We start from the raw sequence: 26,469 nt of genomic DNA, 5'->3' as shown, positions 1-26,469 counted from the left end.
ATATTGACTCAATTTCAAAATTAAAGGAAGCTTATTGGGACATTAAAAAAAAACAAAATTTTTTGTAACGGTTTTTGTACTTTTAACTTGTTGCCAACACTGAGGATTAAAAAGAGCCTAATTTGCGTCTTGTCGCCCAAACTTAAAAAAAGGAGCGTATCCATGAAAAAAATCGCCCAATTCGCGACAAATCGCCCCATCTGGCAGCCCTGCTGACGACTGACGAGCGCGTGCTCGGACATGAACCCGGGTGTCATGTGTCCGTGTTAGGCGTACCTACACGTTACCCTCGCATACCCGTGTCAGTATGTATAACGTAATACTCGAGTGCAGAAAGCAATAAACAGCTACCGGTTATTATTTTGCCTTTTCTCCTTTATATACGAGTATATAGGTATACGTAATACATATAGTATTTTGTAATGCACTTAAACGAAGTGTTTTGTGTGTGTAAATAATTATTATTGCAATAATATTTATTATTATAAGTGAAAGTGTTGTATTAATTGATGTAAATTTATCCTAGATTCTAAGTTACACTTGCTGTACACTATGGAAGTTAAGGTATTAAAATAAATTAATATTGTTTAACGTTTATTATTTAAATACTGTCGCCTCAGTGTCAGTTAGGCTCTTACCTATTTGAGTAAATATCGTTATGTAATGTATAGGTAAATGTGGTACTAACTCGATTCGATTTATAATTAATAACTTAAGTACCTACATCGTTAATCTTACGAGAATGATTATATATAATATTAAAAAATATTTAAACTAAAGTAAAATGTGTATGTATGTATATGTGTATGTATTTATGTATGTATATGTGTATGTATGTATGTGTGTATGTATGTATTTATGTATGTATATGTGTAGATATGTATGTGGGTATGTACGCATGCATATGTGCATGTAACTGTGTAAGTATTTAAGTATATATGTATTTTATATCACAAATGCGCTTATGAGTCCCGCGATAACATTTTCTCTCACCACCATGGGTAGACTGGTAGAGATCTCTTACAGAGATAAGTTCGCCCTTGCCAACATTTTTTGTAAACTTGTAATTATGATGTTTTTTTTAAAGTGCAATAAAGAATATATATATATAAAAATAATATTAAATAAATGAAATGTTGGCATTTAATACTCATTAAATACCTATCTATATATGTATATCTATCATCGTCAGGCTATTGCAGGGGCTAGTGTATGGTTAGTAGACGTCCACTATAAAAGCGAATTTTGCGACAGAGCCACATTAATGAGATCTAAGAAGTCTCGAAACATTTCATAAAAGTTACTAATTTTTGTGCTACAAACTTTAAATTTCACATTGAGGTAGTTAATAGTTAGTGGACCCCTATGAAAAAAACCTTATAAACCGTGGACAAATGCAGATCAAATTTTATACCGAGTTATAAGACTGTGAGATCTATACCTTTCTTACCTTTATATACCTTACCTTTATATGTGAGATATATACCTTTCTTCATCATCCTATGGCATTCCACTGCTGGAGGTAAGCCTTCCAAAATTCGCGTTAAACATTCTGGTATTAAGCAATCCTCATCCTCATCCTCATCTGTGAAACAAATCCTAAGGGCCTGTTTTACCGATTGGCGCTAGTCTCTGATTGACTGATTTCGCCTTATCCGACGTATAAATCATAATTTCGAAGGGTCATCCAAGGGTCATCTCAAGGGTCATCCTCCTCTCCCTCGGACAGTGATATTAAATTGCCACAAATCAAAATACCAACATTCAGCGGCAAATATGAAGAGTGGCAAACATTTTATGACTTATTCAATTCTCTAATCAATAAAAACACAAAACTATCTCCAGTACAGAAACTACATTACTTGAAAAGCAATTTAACAGGAGAACCAGAAGTAATCTTACGCAATTATTCTACGACAGATGCAAACTACGCTGATGCTTGGAACGAGTTAATACAACGTTATAACAACAAGCGTTATAATTGTAATGCAATTTTAAAAGTTCTTTTTGCGCAAAAATACATACATACGGAGTCAGCGAGTTTTATAAGACATTTGGTAGACACAACTTCAACATGCTTAAAGGCGTTAAAGAACTTAGATGTTGAGACCGATAAGTGGGATTTAATTATTAACTATTTAACCGTGTCCAAGCTCGATCCAGAATCACTAAGACTGTGGGAACAACAGTTGAGCACTAACAAAAGCGATCTACCTACTTGGCAAGACTTGAGAAATTTTTTGGAGTCTAGGTTTAGATCTTTGGAGATGATCGAGATCAGTAAGTCAAAAACATCACAACTGAAACCAGCATCTAAGCCTAAAACATTTCACGTGAATGTCACCAAGGAGGGAAAAGAGCGTGAAATTAAATGTGTAATGTGTGGAAGCCAGCATCACATTTATCAATGCAAAGCATTCGTCGATATGTCAATGAAAGAAAGACAAGAGAATGTGAAGAAAAATAAACTCTGCTTCAACTGCCTCGTACCATCGCACTCGGTGAACAAGTGTCGACAGTCGACGTGCTGCAAACGATGTGGTCGTCGGCATCATTCTCTTCTTCACTTCGAGAGAGAAGAAATAATCGAGAAGCCTAACGAAGGAACAAACACGGCTACAGGTACAGTTCGTGACACGACGATAGGTAAGTCCGATCCTACATTTAATGATTCGCATATTGTGTCTAATTTTTTAAGTGAGCGTATACAAACCAATGCTGTGTTATTAGCTACTGCTAAGGTGTTAGTTAATAGTAAGAATGGTTGTAAACATATTATCAGAGCCTTGCTAGATCAAGGATCACAAGCGTCATTTATATCTGAGGCAACTGTTCAATTATTAAGTCTTACACGTAAATCAGTGACTGGTTGGGTGTCCGGTGTAGGGGAAGGGCAAACGAGGATCAAACATATGGTTTCGTTTTGTGTGAAATCACGTCATCATCCCCATGAGTCTATTAGAATAAACGCGTATGTCATGCGTACGCTAACAACACTGTTACCTACCAGTAATCTTAAACATCCTAATTGGTTAGAACTTCGGAAATTGGATTTAGCAGATCCAGATTTCATAACACCAGGTAAAATTGACATTTTACTTGGAGCTGACGTTTATGGCGACGTACTGCTAGATGGTATTATCAAGCACCCTGAGGGAAAATTAGTGGCACAAAATACAATCCTAGGGTGGGTGGTGTCTGGCAGGATGACACTAGAAACCATGTCAGCAAGAAAACAAATCACAAGTTTACATACACAGGTAAAAGACGATGATTTACTGAAACGATTTTGGGAAATAGAGAGGGAACCAAACAATATACGAAAGAAATTCTCAAAAGAAGAAGAAAAATGTGAAGAATTTTATGATGCCACAACTGTGAGAGACGAAGATGGAAGATTTGTGGTAAGGTTACCATTTAAAAACGAAGATCCAAAATGTCAATACGGTGAATTAAGAGAAATAGCTGCTAAAAGGTTTAATTTCTTAGAAAGAAAATTATCTAAAAATCCTAAGCTTCGAGAAGAATACTACAAGGTAATGGATGAATATATTAATTTAAAGCACATGGTAGAGGTCGATTCTTCAGAAATTGATAAGCCTACAGCTGTCTATCTTCCTCATCACGCCGTGGTTCGAGAGGACAAGTCAACCACAAAGCTTCGTATAGTCTTCGACGCATCTTGCAAGGGGTCTAATAACTATTCTTTAAATGATGACTTGTGTGTTGGGCCTCAATTGCAGCAAGAGTTACGTCATATATTAATGAGATGGAGAACTCACAGAATCTGTATTACAGCAGATATAATTAAAATGTACAGAATGGTTCGTGTGGCAGATGAAGATACAGACTATCAGAGACTATTATGGAGGTCTTCACCCCACGAACCTATTAAACACTACAAACTCTTAAGATTGACTTTTGGCACAGCGTGTGCACCATACCTTGCAGTTAAATCTTTACAGACACTTGCCAATGAGGAGCAGTTAAAATATCCTACTGCTGCAAAAATAACAAAAACGGATTACTACATGGACGATTTACTATCAGGCTGTGACACAGAGGAACAAGCTACGAATATTTACAACGAGATGAACAATTTAATGAACTCTGGGGGATTTCAGCTACAAAAATGGAGTAGCAACAGTGAAGCTCTTTTACAGTACATAGGAAAAAATAAGCGTGATGATCATGAGTTGCCTTTAAAGGTTAATAGTGTTGTTAAAGTATTAGGGCTAAGTTGGAATCGAGACACCGATTGTTTTGAATACACAGTAAACTTGCCAGAGCCTAAACAACCTGTAACTAAAAGACATATTCTTTCAGAAATAGCTAAGCTATATGATCCTTTGGGTTGGATAGCTCCCGTTGTAGTAATCGCAAAAATTATCATGCAGAAATTATGGAAGTCAGGATTAGAATGGGATGAACCTATTGATAATATTTTGTTAGCAGAATGGAATCGATATCGTGAGAATTTAGCGTACATCAAAAACCTGAGTATACCACGATGGTTACACTATAGTAACGCAATAAGTATAGAATTGCACGTGTTTGCAGATGCATCACAAGCCGCATATGGAGCAGCAGTTTATATGCGAGTCATAAACGAAGAACGAGTGTACGTTAATCTAATAACGTCCAAAACAAAGGTCGCTCCAATCGAAAAACAAATCTCGATTCCTAGATTGGAACTTTGCGGAGCGGCATTAGCAGCTAAACTGATTTTAGAAACATCACAAGTGCTGTGTGTACCAAAAAATAAGTTATTTGCGTGGACCGATTCCACTATTGTACTAGCTTGGTTGAAGGGTGGACCCAGCAGGTGGAGCACCTTTGTAAGCAACCGGGTATCAGATATATTAAACACTGTAGATTTCGAGCGATGGGGGCATGTATCTACAGATATCAACCCAGCTGACTGTGCGTCACGGGGCTTACAAGGTTCAGAATTGTTAAATCATTCACTATGGTGGAATGGACCGGTATGGTTGTCGGACCTAAATATGAGCATCGGTGTTACTAACATCGAAGATACACAAGAAGAAGAACGTGTTAGGTCTTTAAATGTTATACACAATACCGAAGAAGAATTTATTTGGACAAAATTTTCTAGTTTATCAAAAATGTTAAGAGTAATTTCATATTGTAGACGATTTATTAATTTAAAATTACCTAAAGACAAACGTGAAACTTATTTTAAATTTATTACCCCAAAGGAGTTAACAGAATCTTTAAATAACTGTATTAAACAAGTCCAGTCTATTGAATTTAGCGATGATATAAAGCAGTTAAAGTCTCATGGTTACGTATTGAAAAAGAGTAAGATACGCAACCTTTGTCCCTTTCTAGACAACATTGGAATACTAAGAGTTGGCGGACGTCTTCAAAGATCTCAAATAGCTTATGATACACAGCATCCGATCATTTTACCTGCGAAAAGTCATCTTAGTAAATTAGTAATCAAAGAAGCACATCTTAGGACAATGCATGGTGGTCCTCTAGTTATGCTTAATTATTTGAGATCAAAATACTGGATCTTACGAGCAAAAGACCGTACAAAGAAAATTTACCGTGAGTGTATTACTTGTATTAGGTATTCTAAGAAGAATACCACGCAACTAATGGGTCAGTTACCTGACGTAAGAGTAAAGGCCGACCGACCTTTTAAATCAGCCGGTGTGGACTATGCAGGTCCCATCAACATTCGTTTCTCACCAGGTAGAGGAAGTAAATCTTACAAAGGATATATATGCCTATTTATCTGCATGGTAACGCGTGCCATACATCTGGAAGCCGTCACCGAGATAACTTCTAAGGCATTTATTGCGGCATTCCGACGCTTTACGTCGAGACGAGGGCATTGCCACGATATTTATAGTGATAACGGTACTAATTTCGTAGGTGCAGATAAACAGCTAAGAGATATGTTTAATAATGCCAAGTCTACCATTCCTGGTGAGATAGCAGAGTTGTTAGCGCTAGAGCGTACTACGTGGCACTTTATACCTCCTCATGCACCTAATTTTGGCGGGCTTTGGGAAGCTGGCGTGCGTAGCACCAAGACTCATCTTAGAAAAGTCATTGGGGATACTGCCCTTACTTATGAGGAGCTAGCCACAGTACTAGCACAAGTCGAAGCCTGTTTGAATTCTCGACCAATAACTTTACTAAGTGATAACCCTAATAACCCCCTTCCGCTGACACCCGGTCACTTTCTGATTGGTGAACCTTTAATAAATTTAAGCGATGAAAATGTATACAATTTATAAGAATAAAAACTAATTTTGTTTAGGTAACATACATAATTTACTAAAATATTTCTAGTTTAGATAGATGGAGGCTAACACAAAAAATAGTTAACGATTTCTGGAACAGATGGTACAAAGAATATCTCGTGAACTTGAACCAAACATATAAATGGAATAAAAAGAATCCTGAACCAGAAATCGATGACATAGTCATTCTAAAGGAAGATAATATTCCTCCAAGTAAATGGATATTGGGTAGAATAATTCTTAAGCATGTAGGCCCAGATGGCATTACTCGTGTTGTAACAGTTAAATGTAAAAACGGTGTCTATAAACGGCCAGTGAGTAAATTATGTATGTTACCTAAACAAAATTAGTTTTTATTCTTATAAATTGTATACATTTTCAATAATGTGCCTACATTAGTTATGTAGATGTAATGTAATCATAAGTTACTTACTTTTTTATGTACGTAGTGAGCATTCCTAGCTTGGTAATAATCTACTTATCCGTAAAACTACATAAGTAAATTAATATTAAACAATATCGCACGGTGGGCGGTTAGGAGCTGTAAATGCAATACTACATACAATATTAATACTTATCGTTTATATCTTTATTTTATAATATCTTTGTTTCTATTGTGATTTCTATTTCATTTATTATTAAGTCAAAATATGTCATAAGCCTACGCACATTATTCAACTATAGTTTATTGTTTTTTGTTTTATTTTTGTAATGTCACTGAAAGGATAGATCCTTTGGTGGGCGGAATGTTTAAACGCATAGCATCTAATCCTAGTTATAATTATATATAAGTATACAGTCCACTGCATCTCCAAATTTTTGAACTTCATCAGTTACAAATAAACAGTCAAAGAGTCCACACGTCGTTTTACTGTGCTTAAACCTAACAAGCAATAAACAACCCTTATCGCCGTCAACAATCTTAAAAAATCTTCTAAATTGAGGCAGGTCTACCATTTTGCATTCTACATTCTACCAACTTCTACCAACATTTGGCACATAATCTACTAATTTTCTAAAATTCGGGTTGGCAACACTGTGGGATCAGTAGCTCGACCGATCCGCATATTGTATGAGGGCGAGCGGCCTGTGTTGGTAAACAAATACGAAACAACACGACCAATAACACTTGTAATTTTTAAGTTCAAAAAATGTTTAAAAGAAGTATACAGTAATAATGTGATTAAAAAATACTTACATATGAAAGGTAACGCCATCTTTTAGTAAATTTGACGTGGCAGGTCTGTTTTTGCAGCAAAAAACATAACAATTTGGCATTTTTTGGAGGACGTTGATTCAATCGCGCAACTAGATTTAGTTGGATTTAGTCTAGTGATCAGTGCGGCTGCAACTAGTTTTATTGTACGCATATGGCCACTTGGACTTATACCTTGACAGAGGGGAACGCCTGTACATGGCTACTCCCACTCCATAATAAGTTACTCTATGTCCCTCTCGTTTCTCTTTGGACTGGAGTCATCAAAATTAAATGGTAAATAAACGAATCAAATAACGCCATCTATCGGCGATATACGGCGTTATTAGAGAACGTCACCTATCGGAACTTAACAGGGTGAGAAAAGTTAACAATGTAGACGTTGGATGGCGTTACGAGAAACGTAACGAGGTCAGTAGATTTTGCTCCTCATATTTTTTTAAATATGAAAATCGATTCTTAGGAGTAAAGTCCAAAAATATTTTATCGTAATTTATTTTTATCGAATTACAAAACGCAAAAAAGCGCTGTTGCTGCTCTGTAAAATTTACTAGGCAACTTCTAACTTTGCGCGTATGAATTTAATGAGAAGTTCGATAGTGAAAAAGAAATAAAATGTTATCTGTTGGATAATGCAATGATTTGGGTAACTAATCATATCTTTTATCGGCAAGTGGTGAAACAGCCCCTAACAGTTTTAACACCGTAGTAAATGACTAGTTAACGATGATTAATGCCGCACCGAATCAAATGCCTTGTTACTAAGGGTATCAATACTATTACTCGAGTTGTTGTTTTACGGTTTTCTGTAACGACAATGCTTTAAAAATTAGCTAATAATTATGAAAATCATAAAATATGATGTGCTTTGTGGTTTTTTAAAGAAATTTAGCTGTGCAGAACACAAACGCACTCGCGATTCTTCTGGTATTAAGTACTGATCGCTATAAACTACGGTCCGCTAAAAGCTTATCTGGGTGGGCCGTACACTTGTTTGGCAGCTTTGTCTAGAACACTTATTTGTGACGTGTGACTGTCACGTGTCATAAATAAATATACGTAGATGTTCTATAGACTGTAGAAGATATAAATACACATAGCAGGTTTTCCAGTTAGTTGTTTAATCGTGCAATCCTGGACATTCAGTTTCGAGGAAGGAATAAAAGAAATAAGGTTTCAGTTGTCACATTTCAAATGCAACACAAAACATCATCATCAGTTATCTAGCCGAAAAAGGGCGAATTGAAAGGTGAATAAAAACAAAATGAATAAAAGAATTTTTAGGGAGTATCAGTATCATAATTATATTAAGAGGCGTGAGAGGTCGCCGTGGTCGAACAGGTCCTGGTCGTACAGCGCGGCGCTTGCCACGTGGCGGCGCGAGCGCTAGCCGGAGAGGTCGCCGTGGTCGAACAGGTCCTGGTCGTACAGCGCGGCGCTTGCCACGTGGCGGCGCGAGCGCTAGCCGGAGAGGTCGCCGTGGTCGAACAGGTCCTGGTCGTACAGCGCGGCGCTTGCCACGTGGCGGCGCGAGCGCTAGCCGGAGAGGTCGCCGTGGTCGAACAGGTCCTGGTCGTACAGCGCGGCGCGCACGGTGCGACCGCCGAAGTAGCGCCCGTCCAGCGCGCCCGCCGCCGCACCCGCCTCTGTGGCGACAGACAGTGTTATTAACAGCGTGCAATTATTTATACCCTTTTTTTTTCAAATAACACATCAAAGAACGAAGTTAGAAAACATATTAAATATTTATTTTAATTACATCCGTTGTTTGTTACCAATCGTCTAAACGCAACAACTATGCCAGTATTTTTTTCTATCAGCTATCATCTAGCAGGATACTCGAGCAATGAGAAGTGCAAGTGTGACGTACCGTCGGGCTCGGCGAACTGCACGAAGATCTTGACGTTGGCGTGCGCGGGGTCGTCGTCCTCGCTCTGCCGCTCGTTGTAGATCACGAGCCGCTCCACGCGGCCCCACTTCGAGCACTCCTCCTGTCCACACAACACTGGTCCATTATTCGGTTCACACATCAGTTAAACTTCGTATAGGCTGAGCAAGTTTTTAGAACTAGCTCTTCACGTTCACAAGTCAGTTTAATTAGAGGTGGATGACTAAATATATTAATGAATACGATTCAGAGAGTAATATCCCACTGCTGGTCCCAGGCCACTGTGTCCCTGGAGGAGGAGGATTGAACTTAATTCAAGGCGCTGTTACACTTTGGCGGATAAACTCGCTACTATGAAGAACGATCGCTATCGAGTATATTAATGAAGGGAGGTGAACGGTTCGTACCTGTATCTCGTGGTGCAGCGCCTCGTCGACCTCCTCGGCGGACACCATGTTGCACAGCAGCACGGTGCGCGAGGCGCGGCGCCGCATGAGCCGCTGCATGACCAGGTGGCGCGCCGACTGGCCGGAGATGGACAGCGACTCCTGCTGCTGCAGCGTGTCGGGCGAGCTGTCCAGCAGCTTGCGCTGCAGCGCCGCCTGCTGCCCGCCGCCCTCGCCCTCCGCCTGCGGCACACGGGATTGGGAGTGTCAGTGAGTGAAAGTTGTGGCGGGAGTTAAAGTAGGAGTAGGAGTGGGAGCGATGAGATACATACCGAGGTGGGGGCGCGCGCCCGTGGTGGCGGTGGAATGACGACGCCGGGCGGAGGGATGGCCTGGGCCGGAAGCGCCGCGCTGGCGCTAACCGCCAACGACGTGGGAAGCGCTCCCGGTAACGCTCCCGGCAACGCTGCCGGGATCGCCGCCGGTATGGCGCCAGGCAAGGCACCGGGCAGTGTCGCGGGTAACGCGCCGGGTAGCGTCGCCGGTAGAACTCCGGGTAACGTCGCCGGCAGAGCTCCGGGCAGCGTCACCGGCAGAGCTCCGGGCAGCGTCACCGGCAGAGCGCCGGGTAACGTCACCGGCAGAGCGCCGGGCAGGCCCGCCGGCAGCGCGGCAGGAAGCGCGGCCGGGAGCGCGACCGGCAGCGCGGCCGCCAGCGTGGGCAGTGCGGCGGCGGGCGACACGCCGAGGGCGTTGAGTTTCGTGAGCCCCAGCGCGACCGCGTTACTGGCGACGGCGTCCATGGCCTGGATCTTGGCCGTGGCGGCGGCGGCGGCCACGGCGGCGGCGGTGGGCATGGCGGAGGCCTGCGGCGGGCCCGCCAGCGCGTTGGGCGGCGTGATGGCGCGCCCCACGCGCAGGTACTGGCCTGCGGGCAGGGAGGCGGTCACTTTGTACATAGAATACATTTGTATTGGCCATACAGATATTTGCCGTAGTCTGAGCATTTATGCATGTGTATTGTGTTCTGAGTTAAGAGAAAATGCTAATGGCAGTTGTTAATTGTAAGGTGTTTATCAATTATTATTTATTATTATTAAATCCATATTATTATTAATCCACCAACAAGTGGGATGTGGTGGAGGAATTTCTGGGGAACGGTGCGCACCTCCGAGGTCGAAGAGGTTCATGGAGGCGATGGCCTCCAGCGCGGCAGGCAGCGTCGCGTACTCTATGAACCCGTACCCTTTGTGTTTGTGCGCTGACGCTCCGTACGCCAATTTGCAGTATGTGATTGGTCCAAATGCCTCGAAAACACTAGAAATTATTTCAAAGTTAGATCATATTTAGTTTTAAAGAAGTTACAGGTGATGTATTTTTATTTTTTTGGAGTTTACTCCTTAAGAATTGATTTTTATATAAGTTCCCTGAATGAAAAAAATATGAGGAGTATATTTACTGAACGAATGACCGTTACGTTTCTCGTAACACCGTCCAATGTCTATCGGAACTCAATATGATTCCGATAGACGATGACGTTTTTGAATAACGACGTCTTTTGCCGATATATGGCATTATTTGATTCGTTTATTTACCATTTGATATGGTATTAATCTTTTTCTTAGATTAGTAAGCCTTCTTTGTGCCTATTTAGACAGTAGATCTGAAGGAGTAAAGTCCAGTCGTGCGTCAGAGCTGACACATACTTTTTTTTTTTTGTACACATATTTGACTAAAAAGGTAGCAAATAAGTGAATCACTAATAAAATAAAAATTTTGTAGCATAATACAATCATTTGTAATGAATAATTTTACATTTATATAATGAATACAGGACAACTTGAGAGGACTACTCACTTTTTAATATCGTCTTCGGTGAGTTCGGGATGAATGGATGCAACGTAGATGCGGTTGTACTGCTTAGCTTCCTCTTGGATCTCATCAATAACAGCCTGTGCCTGTGGCATGTTGGACGGCCGCCCCACAACCTTAATGTTTCTACAAACATATCAAGATGTTATAAATAATTTACCATTTTACTTAGTTATTGTATTGTACTCTATTTTCTTCACAATACTTAAAAATTTAATATACCAAACGAACCTTCCACCCAACATCACACCATTCATCTGTTCGAGACTCAGTTGTGCAGCTTCTGGTATTTCATATTCAACAAAGGCGAATCCTTTGTGCTTTTGCGTCACAGGGTCCCATGACATGTTGATAGATTTGATAGGTCCGAACGGAAGGAACGCTTGTCTTATGGTATCTTCCTTCAGCTCAAAAGAGATTGATCCTACGTAGACTCTGTAAAAATATAATTTTTGTAAGATTCGTTTTGAACAGCCAGTTACTAGTATATTTTTAAATAAAATTTCAGATCTTTTCAGCTTAGAATCATAGACTCGACCAGCCGGAGCGGGAATCTCGAGATATCGCTCTCATCACTGCTTAGTAATTGTGCTATCACTGTTAGAACTATTTTATATTATGTATCATTTATCTCGCTATAACGACGCTGCCGCCACCTGCACATGAGCGCGAGCGCCTGCTGGCGCTGCACCTGCGTGCGCTGCGAGGCCATCTGCTGCTGCTGGTGCGCCAGCGTCTGCTTCATCAGCACCATCTTGATGCTCTGCTCCATGGCGTACTTCTTGGCGCGCGCCACCGCGTCCGCCTGCTCGGACGACAGGCGCGGCAGCGTGCCGCCCAGGATGGCGGGCAGCGTGGAGCACTTCGCGCCTGGACCTGGACGTCGGGTGTGTCGTTAATGAACCGGTTAGCAGGCACTCGCACCACTCAATCAGGGCTGCCGGGCGTCCAGATAAAGCTGGCTTACGGTTTTTTAATGCGTGTCGGGCCAAGTCAAAAGGTGTTCGACTTTTCGCCTCACAATTAAAATTTGAGAAAAAGTTTTGATAAACAAAATAGCCTTAATACGCAAAATCGTATGTCTTATAATTTAGATAGCATTTTTTAAGAAAATGTCGGGTCTAACTTCTTAGTCTGCCGGGCTACTAGGCTTATCGCGCTGGCACCCCCACTGGCACTCACCTGTGTACACGTCGCCCACCTGCTGCAGGTCGTACACGGGCGCCGCGAGGTACCCTGCAACACAGAGGCCGTGAGCGCGGGCGGCGCGGGGGGAGGGGACGCGAGCACGCCTCACGCTGACACTCGGCTCGCACCCGCCGCGGCTCGCCTCACCCCGGCCCGTCCACGCCGCACCTTTCGCTCTCGCGCGGTTCTCACTTCACGTTTTAATTAAAACTACGATAGGTACCTCGTTCAATATGTTTAAATTAATCTAAAATCGGTTTCGTAATCGACACCGCATTGGAAGTTGGGATTTTATGATTCTATTATTTTATACTCGAAAGATGTGGACTGGTAATGTTTAATAGATTTACATTAGTGAAACGGCACTGTTTACGGACGAGCCTCGAGCCTAGATACCGATCAAATTTTTAAAATCGCACTTAATCAGCATCCGTTCATCATGAGCCGCGGCGGCGCACACAAACCGTCATCGGGCACGCGGGGACGACAGATATATTGAAGTAGGTACATTGTCCGGCGCGGAGCTGGCGAGGCGCCGACGAGCGACGGCGCGGCCATCGCCTAAGCGTTTACCAAAAACCTAACTTATATCTAGCCTGAAACAGAAAGCAGAACACTGATCACTGAGGGCGAGAGCGCGAGAAGGCGAGAGAGGCGCCGCGCAGGGGCCCGCGCCGCGCCGGCCGCCGTCGCGCCGCGCCGCGCCTGCAACAGCGAGCACCGCGGCGCGTTAGACGGCTGCCTGCTGCCTCTGCCTCTCTCTCTCTCCGCGGTACTCACCGCCTGCCGCCGCGCCCGGCGCCGCCGCCGCCTCCGCGCCCTGCAACTGACGGCAACACACTTAGATAGCGTCACTACATTATATTCACGTAAGCGGCATTTTAACGCTACAGTCTGGCATAGTGCTGGTGGTTGCATACGCAATATGGTTACAAGATTAACCACATGATAAATTATTATTCTACTGATATCTTTGGCCTTTCTATCTATGCAGTCATCTGTATTGACCGGAGATATTATGATTTTTATATGGACGCTTGTAATATCCCACAGCTGGGCATGGGCTTCTTTCCCCGTGTAGGAGAAAGATCAGAGCTTAATCCACCACGCTGCTCCAATGCAGGTTGGCGGATATATTCCCTACTATGAGTAACAATCGCTATCAGATGTACACGATAACAACCGGGACCGACGGCTTAACATGCTCTCCGAGGCACGGTGGGGAGACCCACTAGGACTGCACAAACACCCAGACCACGGCAAACACCTTAATGGCCAATCTGAATGTTTGTCATGTGCGGGGATTGAACCTGCAACCGCTAGCACAACAGCCACAAACCAGTGCTGTGACAGTTGCGCCAATGCGAGATTTTATACATGGGGCTATAAATTGTTTTGATTTCTTTAATTTTTTTTTATTATATAAAGATATACCCACAGGATTATAATGCCCATGCTTTTGTTATTCCAATTTTTATTTTTGTTTATAATTGTTACTTGGTACCTACACTACTGCAGCTGACATTAAGAAAACCAGTTATTCTAGCTTGGTGTCGCTAAAGCAGACGTGAGTCCACCGACCAAAATTACTCTAACTTAATGGATATCTTAAATAGATGATTTCTTTGATTTGTGATGTTGATTGAAGTATGTTTAATTTATTAATTCAATGTGAAGCAAGCAGCTATGATACAACTTTGTATCAATTCAATTTGGCATTACTACAACACAACAAGTTTTTCAATGAAGCTGTAAAAGTAGTCACAACTATTATTTTGTTATTGATCAGATCTGTATCTATGCGTTGCACATGCCAAATGCTACTGTATAGTTGAACTTAACGCAGTTCAGCGTTTACAGGACAACTACAGTATTTTATTGTTCTGAAAAACGGAAGAAAACGTCTTACACGACATTTAAATTAACCTATTATTACAATATTGTTATTTTTAATGTGAGGTTATGTCAATAGCATAACAATACGAATTAAATTGTATTAATCACAATATATGTAACTATGACAATTTATTTCGTGCTCACTTACCAATTCCATATTTGCTTCTACAATTTAAACAGAAATCTTGCACTCCATAAAATTTTAGACGAGTTGACGATCATTAAAACTTTAAACAACTACTTAAAGGTTACTTAAATACTTATCAAAAACGAATCAATTACTTCTATCTAATTTATTATAATTAATGTAAAATTCTAAAACTCTTTTATCAACTCTAGCAAAAAAGACGGGTGTAGAAAAATTTAACAAGCAGGTTTTTGGTAATCGAAATGGCTTGATAAATGTCAATGCTTCGTACAGACTACAGACCAAGTACAGATAATATAAATAAAATTGAATATAAAGAAAAAGCTATACCATAGATAGACTTCATATAAGTTGTAAACTAGTATACTCTGTACTATACACACAATATATTATATTAGGTATATTATGCTCTAACTAAATCTCTAATAAATGTATTAAAGCAATGTGAAAACTGAAGTAGTACCTAACTGTAATAAAAAAATCGATACGGATCATACGGAAGCATTGACTAACATGGAGGGGAGTAGCATAGCGTTTTTTACCGATACAAAACTGTCTTATTTTTTGCGGTGGGAAATCTGTGCTACGCACACCTTCATCTAATTCCCTAATTGTCTGTCACTACGAAAATCACACATACTAAATTAAAAACACACTTACAATTTTCACAAACATACATATAGATACATTGTGTCAATACACTATACAAAGAGAGAATGATTTGACTTATCCTTCAATTTCATGCCTCCGACTGCATATTATCTACGACGTTGCATAAAGTTTCGAAGGACTACCGTATTAAAATATTTTAAATGTACAGCACAAAATGTTTGATATTGTTTTTATTTATTTCGCTGACTTTGTGTACATATTGAATTTTTATCTTGTTCCAGCTTTTTCAGTTGATTTTCTATTAGTTGTTCTTCACGCAGGCGGGTTTTTTGTTTTTTTTTAAATTATTATTTTATTTATGTCTTTTTAGTCAGACAAATTACGTAATCCATAGAGCAACACGGAGGGGAGTGGCCATTGCGTTTGTTACCGATACAAAACTTTCTGTCATTTTTTGCGGGGGGAAATTACACACATGCACACTTTATCTAATTCCCACACAAAAATAATCGTCTGTCACTACGAAACTCACACATACTAAATTAAAATCACACTTACATTTTTCACACACACATAGATACATTCTATGTCATTACAGTATAATGACACGCCGCAACTACACTGAAAAGTTGCTAACAGCCGTGGTTGTAACAACTGTCGATATGCATTATCGATAAATTCAACTACTCGGTTAGGGAAATAATGTTTTTAAAGTGATACAAAGGTAAGATATTATTATAAAAATAGACTTAATTTATTATATACTACAAATCAAACATCTTCATGTAAAATAAACGATTATAAAGAGTAAAGATTTGATTGTTTGTTTGTTAGCATTGAATAGGCTCCGAAACTATTGTACCGATTCAAAAAATTATTTCATCGTTGAGAAGCTACACTATCCTTGAGCGACATAGGTTATACTATATTTTTAAAAATATTAGGGATCTTTACTAAAACTCCAATAATGTAACCCAAAGGGTAAAAAAATATCCTGAAAAATTCCTTACATTGCGTGCGCTGCAAAAACTAATGATAATAGAAATAGAAAATGTAGTAAGACTTTGTAGAATACATCATTATCTACTATAATTGTATTTGCTCGCAAACGAAAAAAAAAACTGACTTCAATTACATCGACAAGTAATACAATATATGTAATATATACGCGTTATCAAAGGTTACTCAAAAAGTTGTTATCAGATCTCGATGAAATTTAAGCGCAACCACTTGATAAACATCAGCTTTCTATTAAATTAAAAATTATCAAAATTGGTCCACCCAGTCAAAAGTTCTGAAGTAATATACATAAAAAATACACTCGAATTGAGACCCTCCTCCCTTTTTGGAAGTCGGTTAAAAAGTGTCGCGACAGCATATGTTAGACATAATTATGTCACAATACGTTTGGTGCAACGTTGTTGTGCCAAACAATGCCAGTCTACAATAAACGATTTAAAATTAACCCACATTTTGAGGAGTTGATGATGTACACTGTGATGTCAACGAATCAGGAATAGGGAGCGTAGCACTAATGGCATCATAAGATGATAGCCTGTCATCTGCTAGATTAAATGATTTGTTGATGACTCTGAAAGGATGGACTTAACATTGTTAATTTTCAAAGTTGACAAATCTAAGTTTCGTTTCACTACTATGACAAAGGTGAACCTTATCTTGATTACCTTGTACATGAGACAAAAAAAAACTTACGGTACAAAAACAGTGTGGCGTTAGTGTTGGTTTGGTGCCCTCGACTAATCCTTCTATTGTTCGCCAACACTTGAAAGTTAGTGGTATTGATATGATCTGAACAAATTACACTATTTTTTGTGGGCGTCCAGGTCTGTCTGTTATTACAATTTTTTTCCATGTATTCCTTAAATTTGGATTTTCAGAAAACCTGCCAAATTTTTATATAAAACATTATGGTCGAAGTTCACATTAAGTAATTCTAGTAAAATGTATTAATACTCGTAATACGCGTATTATATTTAATTTAATGCAATTTTATTATATAACTATGTTTATTAAAAAAAGCTAGCAATATTATATTATAAATAAATCAAGATCTCAAAAATGTCTGTCACCTCTTTTGCCTTTGCCGTTTTTATCGATAACTATCTACAAACAAACCGGTAACAACACTATCGCTCGGCGACAGTGACTTCTCGGAAATAGACTCCGATCAGTCGCTCGACCGATCCGCATATTGTATGAGGGCGAGCGGCCTATGTTGGTAAACAAATCGAGTCAACACGACCGATAATATTTGTAATTTTTAAGTTTAAAAAAGGTTTAAAAGTAGTATACAAGTAGTAATGTGATTAAAAAATACTTACGTATGAAAGGTATCGCCATGTTTTAGTAAATTTGACGTGGCAGATCTTTTTTTGAAGCAAAAAACAGAACAATTTGGCATTTTTTGAAGGACGTTGATTCAATCGCGCAACTAGATTTAGTCTAGTGATCAGAACGGCTGCAACTAGTTTTATTGTACGCATATGGCCATTTGGCCTTATACCTTGACAGAGGGGAACGCCTGTACATGGCTACTTCCCTCCGTGTTGCTCTTTGACGTAATCGGTTCAATTCATTAAAACAGTTTACATCATGTGGTTGATTAAGTAATTTTTTAGGGTCAAGAGAACTGATAGCAAGCCCGGAGAAAGATCTCACTCTGCTCAAAGCAACGTAAGCCTGACCTTTAGCAAATAGGTGACTGCTTAAGTCAACAACTATTAGTTTTAACATTATGAAATTATTATTAAAATTATTTGTTTGTATTTGGTATTATGTATTTGTTATTGGTCGCCTCTTACGACACCCACGGGAAGAGAGGGGGTGGCTAAATTCTTTAGTGCCGTAGCCACACAGCACAAGGATAACAAGGTTCCACAACCACCTTGGAACTTAAGAAGCCGACCGATGGCGGTATAACCATCCAACTGCTGGCTTTGAAATACACAGGCCGAAGACGGGCAGCAGCGTCTTCGGTGCGACAAAGCCAGCCCTGCGGTCACCAACCCGCCTGCCCAGCGTGGTGACTATGGGCAAAACACATGAGTTCACGTTATTTTTGGCGTAAACTTGTGGAGGCCTATGTCCAGCAGTGGACTGTATAGGCTGTAATGATGATTTGTTATTGATTTTATTAATGTAATTGTAAATTGGTGTGACATTTATTAATTTTTATTTGTAATTTTAATTGTATGTTTTTATTAACCATTGTATTTTATTAGAAAGGCTACACCCCGAAGTTGATCGTCGCCTAGGAGGCGAGTTTGGCATGGCATAGGCGTGGGAAAGAGCAAAGTCCACATTTTTTAAACTTTAATATTGTATTTCTTTATTAGTATTACGGTAATAATAATCATGATATACCTTTTTAAAATCCTTGTATTGTGCCCTTCAATTTGATACCCATATTGTAGTATTCGAGAAAAAATTTTTTTTTTCTACAATGGCTTCGCACAGCCGCCATGTTTGATTTTTTTTAAATGTCACCTATCTAAGAACACTTGGGCAGCTAAGATGAACCTATCGATACCTCAATTATGTAAATCCGTTCAGTGGTTCTGGAAATATGAGGTAGTAAGGAATATTACATACAAACATACATACATACAAGATAAGCGCGAAAAACATAACCCTTCCTTGGCAGTCGGGTAATAAATTGAACTTAGTTAACTCAACCGTTTGTCTAGGAATTTTGAAACCATTGATTCTAAGTTGCAGTGGGGACCCCATATCTGTCAATGGACGGATAGACTGAGTTCTGCAGCGTACGCGGTTAAAAGGATAAGGTTATTAACAGATGTCGATACAGCTAGATTAGTTTACTTCAGCTACTTCAGTTATTTTTATTCTGCTGAAAAGGGCTATCCGTTATATTTACAAAATGGGATGTAAAGAATCTCTGAAAGAGAAATTTAGAGAGATCAACATCCTGACCTTTGCATCGCAGTATATTTATGAAACTATACACTAACTATACGAAACTATAAACTACAACTATACGGAAAAATAGGCATTTATTTGTTAGTCATAGTGATCAACATGCCTCACATGATGTAACACCCAGGAACAACCACAAATTAATATTTCCTAAATGCCGGCTCAGGAAAAAAAGTAGTTCCTTTAAAGGAATATCTATCTCATTACACAATAAGATTTCCGGCTGCGCTTCAATCTCTGCCTTTACTGAAGTTTAAAAAAATACTTAGCGAACTTTATGTAGATAAGCCTATTATAACATCAATGAATATCTTAATGATAAAAAGGCATGGGATTGAATAAAGCTTGACCAGGCTATGTCTTTGATCTCAATCTGTAAATAGATATAGTTAAAATATTGTGAGCAGTAGTGCTATTCTGTAAGAACATTTTCGTGTCTCGACAGCGGAATCCGCGGTGAGATATCAAATTCGTATTCATTAAAACTCGACAATCCCGTAGCGCCACACTTGTGAGTGCAGCGACGAGTCGAACCCTGTTGCGTGAGAACGTTGACATTTAATAGTATGAATTCGGTATTCTGTAAGGGGATTTACCGCTTCACACATCACAATTCGAGACTTGATTCGACACTTGACTTCGTGCACATATTCTAAAATAAAGTCATAAGAAAAGAATATCGATAAAATAAACACAGCTCTAAATTGCCGCTCTTCGATTCGACACTCACTTCACATCGCTTGTGCGTACGGAATGTTTACAGAATTCCAAACCAAGGTGAAGTGGGTTCGCTTTCGAAGTGAGCGCTGTCACTCAGGTGAAGCTCGATATCGAAATTGTTATTTACAGAATGGTTTCGACGCACACGATTGGCTGTCTCGTGTTTGTCCTGCAGGGCTATTCTGTAAATAACAATTTCGATATCGAGCTTCACCTGAGTGACAGCGCTCACTTCGAAAGCGAACCCACTTCACCTTGGTTTGGAATTCTGTAAACATTCCGTACGCACAAGCGATGTGAAGTGAGTGTCGAATCGAAGAGCGGCAATTTAGAGCTGTGTTTATTTTATCGATATTCTTTTCTTATGACTTTATTTTAGAATATGTGCATGAAGTCAAGTGTCGAATCAAGTCTCGAATTGTGATGTGTGAAGCGGTAAATCGCCTTACAGAATACCGAATTCATACTATTAAATGTCAACGTTCTCACACAACAGGGTTCGACTCGTCGCCGCACTCACAAGTGTGGCGCTACGGGACTGTCGAGTTTTAATGAATACGAATTTGATATCTCACCGCGGATTCCGCTGTCGAGACACGAAAATGTTCTTACAGAATAGCACTACTGATCATTTCATAGTCATACTGTTACTTTTTGTCTTGCATATGACTTTAAATTCTTAAAAGAGTACCGAGAGTTTTTTTCCTCTCGGCGTACAATAGGGACATTAGTTTATCTTTTTATTGTAATATTTAATAAAGCCGAGTACATAATACGAAGGTAATGTCTACCGAGACATTAGAAATTTAAATTAATTAATATTTTGATTATTTCGACTAAGTTAAGGTTGCACATAACACTTGGTATATTACCTAAGTTTTTAATGTACCCAATGTTAAGATATATATTTTTATTTTATTGTTTGATTTTTTTGCTGCTTTAACTTTTTTTTATTGTCGAGTTTTTTTTTAAATTTATTTGTATTTTTATTTTTGTAAATGGCATTATTTTGACTTTCGTTACGTGTGTACATCACCTTATGACGAAATAAATGTTTTCTTTTCATTTCATTTCATGTGCCGGCATATTTTTCCATTATCAATCTTGCCAGTTCCACATTTGAAAGTCAGAGGCATGTCAGAGGTATTGAAATGATTTGAGCAAATGACATTATTTCTTGTGGGCGTCTAGGTTAATCTGTTATTACAAATAAAATCCATGTATGTCTTAAATTTGGATTTTTAGGAAACCTGCATAAATTAATATAAAACATTATGGTCGAAGTTCACACTAAGTAATTCAAGTAAAATGTGTTAATACTCGTAAGTATTGTATCATATTTAATTTAATGTTATTTTATTATAAAACTATATGTATTAAAATTAAGCTCGCAATATTATATTATAAATAGATCAGAATCTCAAATATGTCTGTCTCCTCCTTTGCCTTTGCCATTTTTATCAATAGCTATCTACAAGCAAATCGGTAACAACACTATCGCTCTGCGACAGCAACTTCTCGGAAATAAACTCGGATCAGACGCTTGACCGATCCGCATATTGTATGAGGGCGAGCATCCTGTGTTGGTAAACAAATCCGAAACAACACGACCGATAACATTTTTTTATAAATATATTTAAAAATGTAATCATAAGAAAATATATTGAATAAGAGAAATAATAATAATACTCTTTATACAGCATTAAAAGAAACAAAAAAAAAAACATAAAATGAAAGATGGACAAAGGCGGTCTTATCGCTGAAAGAGCGATCTCTTACAGACAACCTTTGGATATAGGACACGAAATAGAAACTGCGATTAGGAAGTAACCAAATAATTGGTGTGCAAATTAGAATATTTGAATAAAGTACAAATAGATAATATTTATTTATTTATTTAATTTTGAGGAGAAACAACAGCTAAAATACTTTCACAAATACAAAATTTATATAGAAACATAAAGCTAATAATATCTAATAATACTTACATACATAACATACATACATATATAAATCTATACTAATATTATAAAGAGGTAAAGTTTATATCTTTGTTTGTATGTAGGGGGTAATCTTCGTAAATGCTGATCCGATCATGAAAATTCTTTCACTAACAGAAAGCTATTTACTTCAGTAAATAAGAAAAAGATTAAAATATAATATCAAAATAGTCAATAAACTAGCGCCATCTATCGCTATTAGAAAACAATTTATTAGTCTTTCGACGTTATTAATTTAGTCTAATTTTAGTGTATCGACGACGTCTTTTCGATTTTTGATAGATGGCGTTGGAGCAACATATTATTATTAGTGGGCACGGGTCGGCTAGTACATAATAAATACATATTATAATTATACAACGACGATATAGGCGAATATCTCCTCCTTTGCCTTTGCCGTTTTTATCGATAACTATCTACAAACAAATCGATAACAACACTATCGCTCGGTGACAGCGACTTCTCGGAAATATACTCGGATAGTCGGATCACAGGGATCAGTATCTCGAGTCTCGACCGATCCGCATATTGTATGAGGGCGAGCGGCCTGTGTTGGTAAAGAAATACGAAACAACACGACCGATAACACTTGTAATTTTTAAGTTTAAAAAAGGTTTAAAAGAAGTATACAGTAATAATGTGATTAAAAAATACTTACATATGGAAGGTAACGCCATTTTTTAGTAAATTTGACTTGGCAGATCTCTTTGCAGCAAAAAACTCGGACGGACTAGGACTAAACTAGGATGTTGATTCAATCGCGCAACTAGATTTAGTCTAGTGATCAGTGCGGCTGCAACTAATTTTATTGTACGACCATTTGGACTTATACTTGACAGAAGGAAACGGCTGTGCAGTCGCGGAGGGCTGCTACAAAACCCTTCCATACCAGTTATCTTCTACATTTTAGACGTTTCCTACTATCAAGTCAGATTAAAATTTTCTTATTATCTTGATGTTGCAATCACTACATAGTATATAATTGTGTTTGCTCGCAAACGAAAAAAAAAACCGACTTCAATTACATCGACAAGTAATACAACGTAGATCGACGAAAAAATAGTCAAGCAACTACGCGTTATTAAAGAAGTACTTATCAGATCTCGATAAAATTTATATGTGACCACATGATAAACATCAGCTTTCGATTAAATTAAAAATTATCAAAATCGGTACACCCAGTAAAAAGTTATTACGAATTTTCGAGAGTTTCCCTCGATTCCTCTGGGATCCCATCATCAGATCCTAGTTTCCTTATCACAGTACTAAACTAGGGATATCCCCTTTCCAACAAAATAAGAATTATCAAAATCGGTATATCCAGTAGAAAGTTATGCGGCATAATACAACGTAGGTCGACGAAAAAAGCGTCAAGTAAAAACACATTATTAGATATAACTCGAAAAGTAGTTGTTAGATCTCAAATAAATTTAAATGGGACCAATTGGCACACACCACCTTTCGATTAAAACAAAATTTGTCGAAATCGGTCCACACGGGCAAAAGTTCTGATGTAACATACATAAAAAAAAAAAAAAAAAAAAAAAAAAAAAATACAGTCGAATTGAGAACCTCCTCCTTTTTTGGAAGTCGGTTAAAAACAAAGTCGCTTTCTCTGTCCCTGCAGATGTATGTACGCTTAAATCTTTAAAACTACGCAACGGATTTTGATGCGGTTCTTTTTAATAGATAGATTGATTCAAGAGGAAGGTTTATATGTATAATAACATCCATTAAATAATGGAGAAATACTGTTATTTTTGAGTTTTCTAATATTATGTCGTAAATAATAATTATTTTTTTCGCTTAAATAGCAAACGCAGGCTGAACCTTACGAGATTTATCAAAATAATGTACTAAGTATTGTACACATTGAAAAGGTCTACAGAAAACTCCGCGATGGTATATACCTATCTCTTATGGATATCCCACAATAACATTTTTTTGTCATTTACTTTTTTACGACAAATAATGGCTAATTTTCGAAGCGATTTTAACCAATACAGCATTAATCCTTATCCAATTAAATACCTTAAATATATTTTTTATTTAATATAGATCTATATGGCCCTTTACAGCATATGATTTAAATGTATATTTTCGAAGATATTACAGATTTAAAAATTGCAGTACGTAGCGTTTGCGGCGGTTCCGGCCGGCTTTTACTCTAAGTTAACGCGTGCGGGCCACGGGCAGTAATGAATAAATCAAAACTACTGGATCGATTTTAATCATTTTTTCAGTGAATGACATAGGCTATAATTATATTTTATACCCGTGCGAAGCCGGAGCGGGTCGCTAGTTTTCAATAAAAAAAAAAACAAATATTTTTTTAATAATACTAAATAAATTTATTTGAAATAATTGTGTTTGCTCGCAAACGAAAAAAAAAAACCGACTTCAATTACATCGACGAGTAATACAACGTAGATCGACGAAAAAATAGTCAAGTAACAACGCATTATCAAAGATTATTCAAAAAGTAGTAATCAGATCTCGATGAAATTTAAATGTGACCACATGATAAACATCAGCTTTCGATTAAATTAAAATTTATCAAAATCAGTACACCCAGTAAAAAGTTATTAGGGGTTTTCGAGAGTTTCCCTCGATTTCTCTGAGATTCCATCATCAGATACTGGTTTCCTTATCACAGTTCCAAACTAGGGATATTCCCTTTCCAACAAAAAATGAATTATCAAAATCGGTACACCCAGTAGAAAGTTATGCGGTATAATACAACGTAGGTCGACGAAAAAAGCGTCAAGTAAAAACGCATTATTAGATATAATTCGAAAAGTAGTAGTTAGATCTCAAATAAATTTAATGGGACCAATTGGCACACACCACCTTTCGACTGAAACAAAATTTGTCGAAATCGGTCTACCCGGTCAAAAGTTCTGATGTAACATACATAAAAAAAAAGTTATTTTTTTGTTGGAAAGGGGATATCCCTAGCTTGGTACCATGATAAGGAAACCAGGATCTGATGATGGGATCCTAGAGAAATCGAGGGAAACTCTCGAAAATCCGCAATAACTTTTTACTGGGTATACCGATTTTGATAATTTTTAATTTAATCGAAAGCTGATGTTTATCATGTGGTCACATATAAATTTTATCGAGATCTGATAACTACTTTTTGAGTAATCTTTGATAACGCGTAGTTGCTTGACTATTTTTTCGTCGATCTACGTTGTATTACTTGTCGATGTATTTGAAGTCGGTTTTTTTTCGTTTGCGAGCAAACACAATTATTATTGAGATTGAATTGAGATTATTTCAGTAATTTTATTGTTTGGTATTATTTATTTCTCTATGATAATACTAATTTATTTAATTTCATTTATTTATATTATGATATGTTTATATAAATAAAAATGAATTGCTAAAATAAATGTACACGTAATTTTTTTTAAGTTATAGGTATACCTACTAAAAATAATAAAAAACCTATATAATACTATATATTACGCTTCAGCCTGTAATATCCCACTATTGGACATAGATCTCTTTTCCCATGTAGGAGAAGGATCAGAGCTTAATCCACCACGCTGCTCCAATGCGGGTTGGCGGATATATTCCCTACTATGAGTAACGATCGCTATCAGGTGTACATGATAACAACCGGGACCGACGGCTTAACGTGCTCTCCAAGGCACGGTGTGAAGATCCACAAGGACTGTACAAACACCCAGACCACAGCAAACACCTGTATGGCCAATACAAATGCTCGTCATGTGCGGGGATCGAACCCGCAACCGCCAGCGCAACAGGTACAATCCATGGCTGTGACCGTTGCGCCAACGCGGCGTCATCAACATATTAACTAGGGGAGATCCCCAGACTTGAAATCACGAGACTCATAGTGGTGGCGCTTTAGCCACCGCGCTACGGAGGTCGTCAATGAGATCGTACACGCATTTGCTAGCTTGTCACACGTTTGTGTTTATTATTATTGCTATAGTAAATTATTATTGGGCGTTTGTAGCGGGTTCGCAAAGGTATGTTTTATTATGGCTTAATAATCAAGATCTTAATGTCTTGTCACATAGAATAGACCCTGACAATCATTTTATACATAACTATGAATTATACACTGATAAGAAAGCTAACTAGATTCAAGAGAAAAAAATCTTGAACTATGAATACCATTTTAAAGATAATTATTTTCGTGAGCCAAACGCAAAAATTCTTGAATTATTTTTGAATTTTCGCTCTTGAATCAAGGAAACCGTCACCTTCAAAATGGTATTCTTAGTTTAAAATTTTTCTTCTTGGATCAAGTTAACTTTTATGTGAGTGTAC

The 26,469-nt window shown here is 38.3% G+C and overlaps 2 protein-coding genes across 2 annotated transcripts; one reads left to right on the top strand and one right to left on the bottom strand.

Moving 5' to 3' along the window:
- Positions 1–663: 663 nt before the first annotated feature.
- On the top strand, positions 664–8,884 carry LOC123659197. Its single transcript, XM_045594448.1, has 4 exons — positions 664–671; positions 1,682–5,721; positions 5,905–6,122; positions 8,807–8,884. The coding sequence occupies exons 1-4, from the start codon at positions 664–666 to the stop codon at positions 8,882–8,884; spliced, it is 4,344 nt and encodes a 1,447-aa protein (XP_045450404.1).
- On the bottom strand, positions 8,772–12,427 carry LOC123658843 (poly(U)-binding-splicing factor half pint). The gene is made up of 8 exons (XM_045594138.1): positions 12,297–12,427; positions 11,872–12,075; positions 11,626–11,766; positions 10,937–11,085; positions 10,236–10,696; positions 9,790–9,999; positions 9,365–9,485; positions 8,772–9,140 (listed from the first exon to the last, which is right to left on the bottom strand). Exons 1-8 carry the CDS (start codon positions 12,410–12,412, stop codon positions 9,031–9,033), a joined length of 1,512 nt encoding a protein of 503 aa, XP_045450094.1. The 5' UTR covers positions 12,413–12,427; the 3' UTR covers positions 8,772–9,030.
- Positions 12,428–26,469: the final 14,042 nt, after the last annotated feature.

Source organism: Melitaea cinxia, chromosome 13 (genome assembly GCF_905220565.1).
Source record: "Melitaea cinxia chromosome 13, ilMelCinx1.1, whole genome shotgun sequence".
NCBI lineage: Eukaryota > Metazoa > Arthropoda > Insecta > Lepidoptera > Nymphalidae > Melitaea > Melitaea cinxia.
This window is presented reverse-complemented; position numbering and strand designations above follow the sequence as displayed.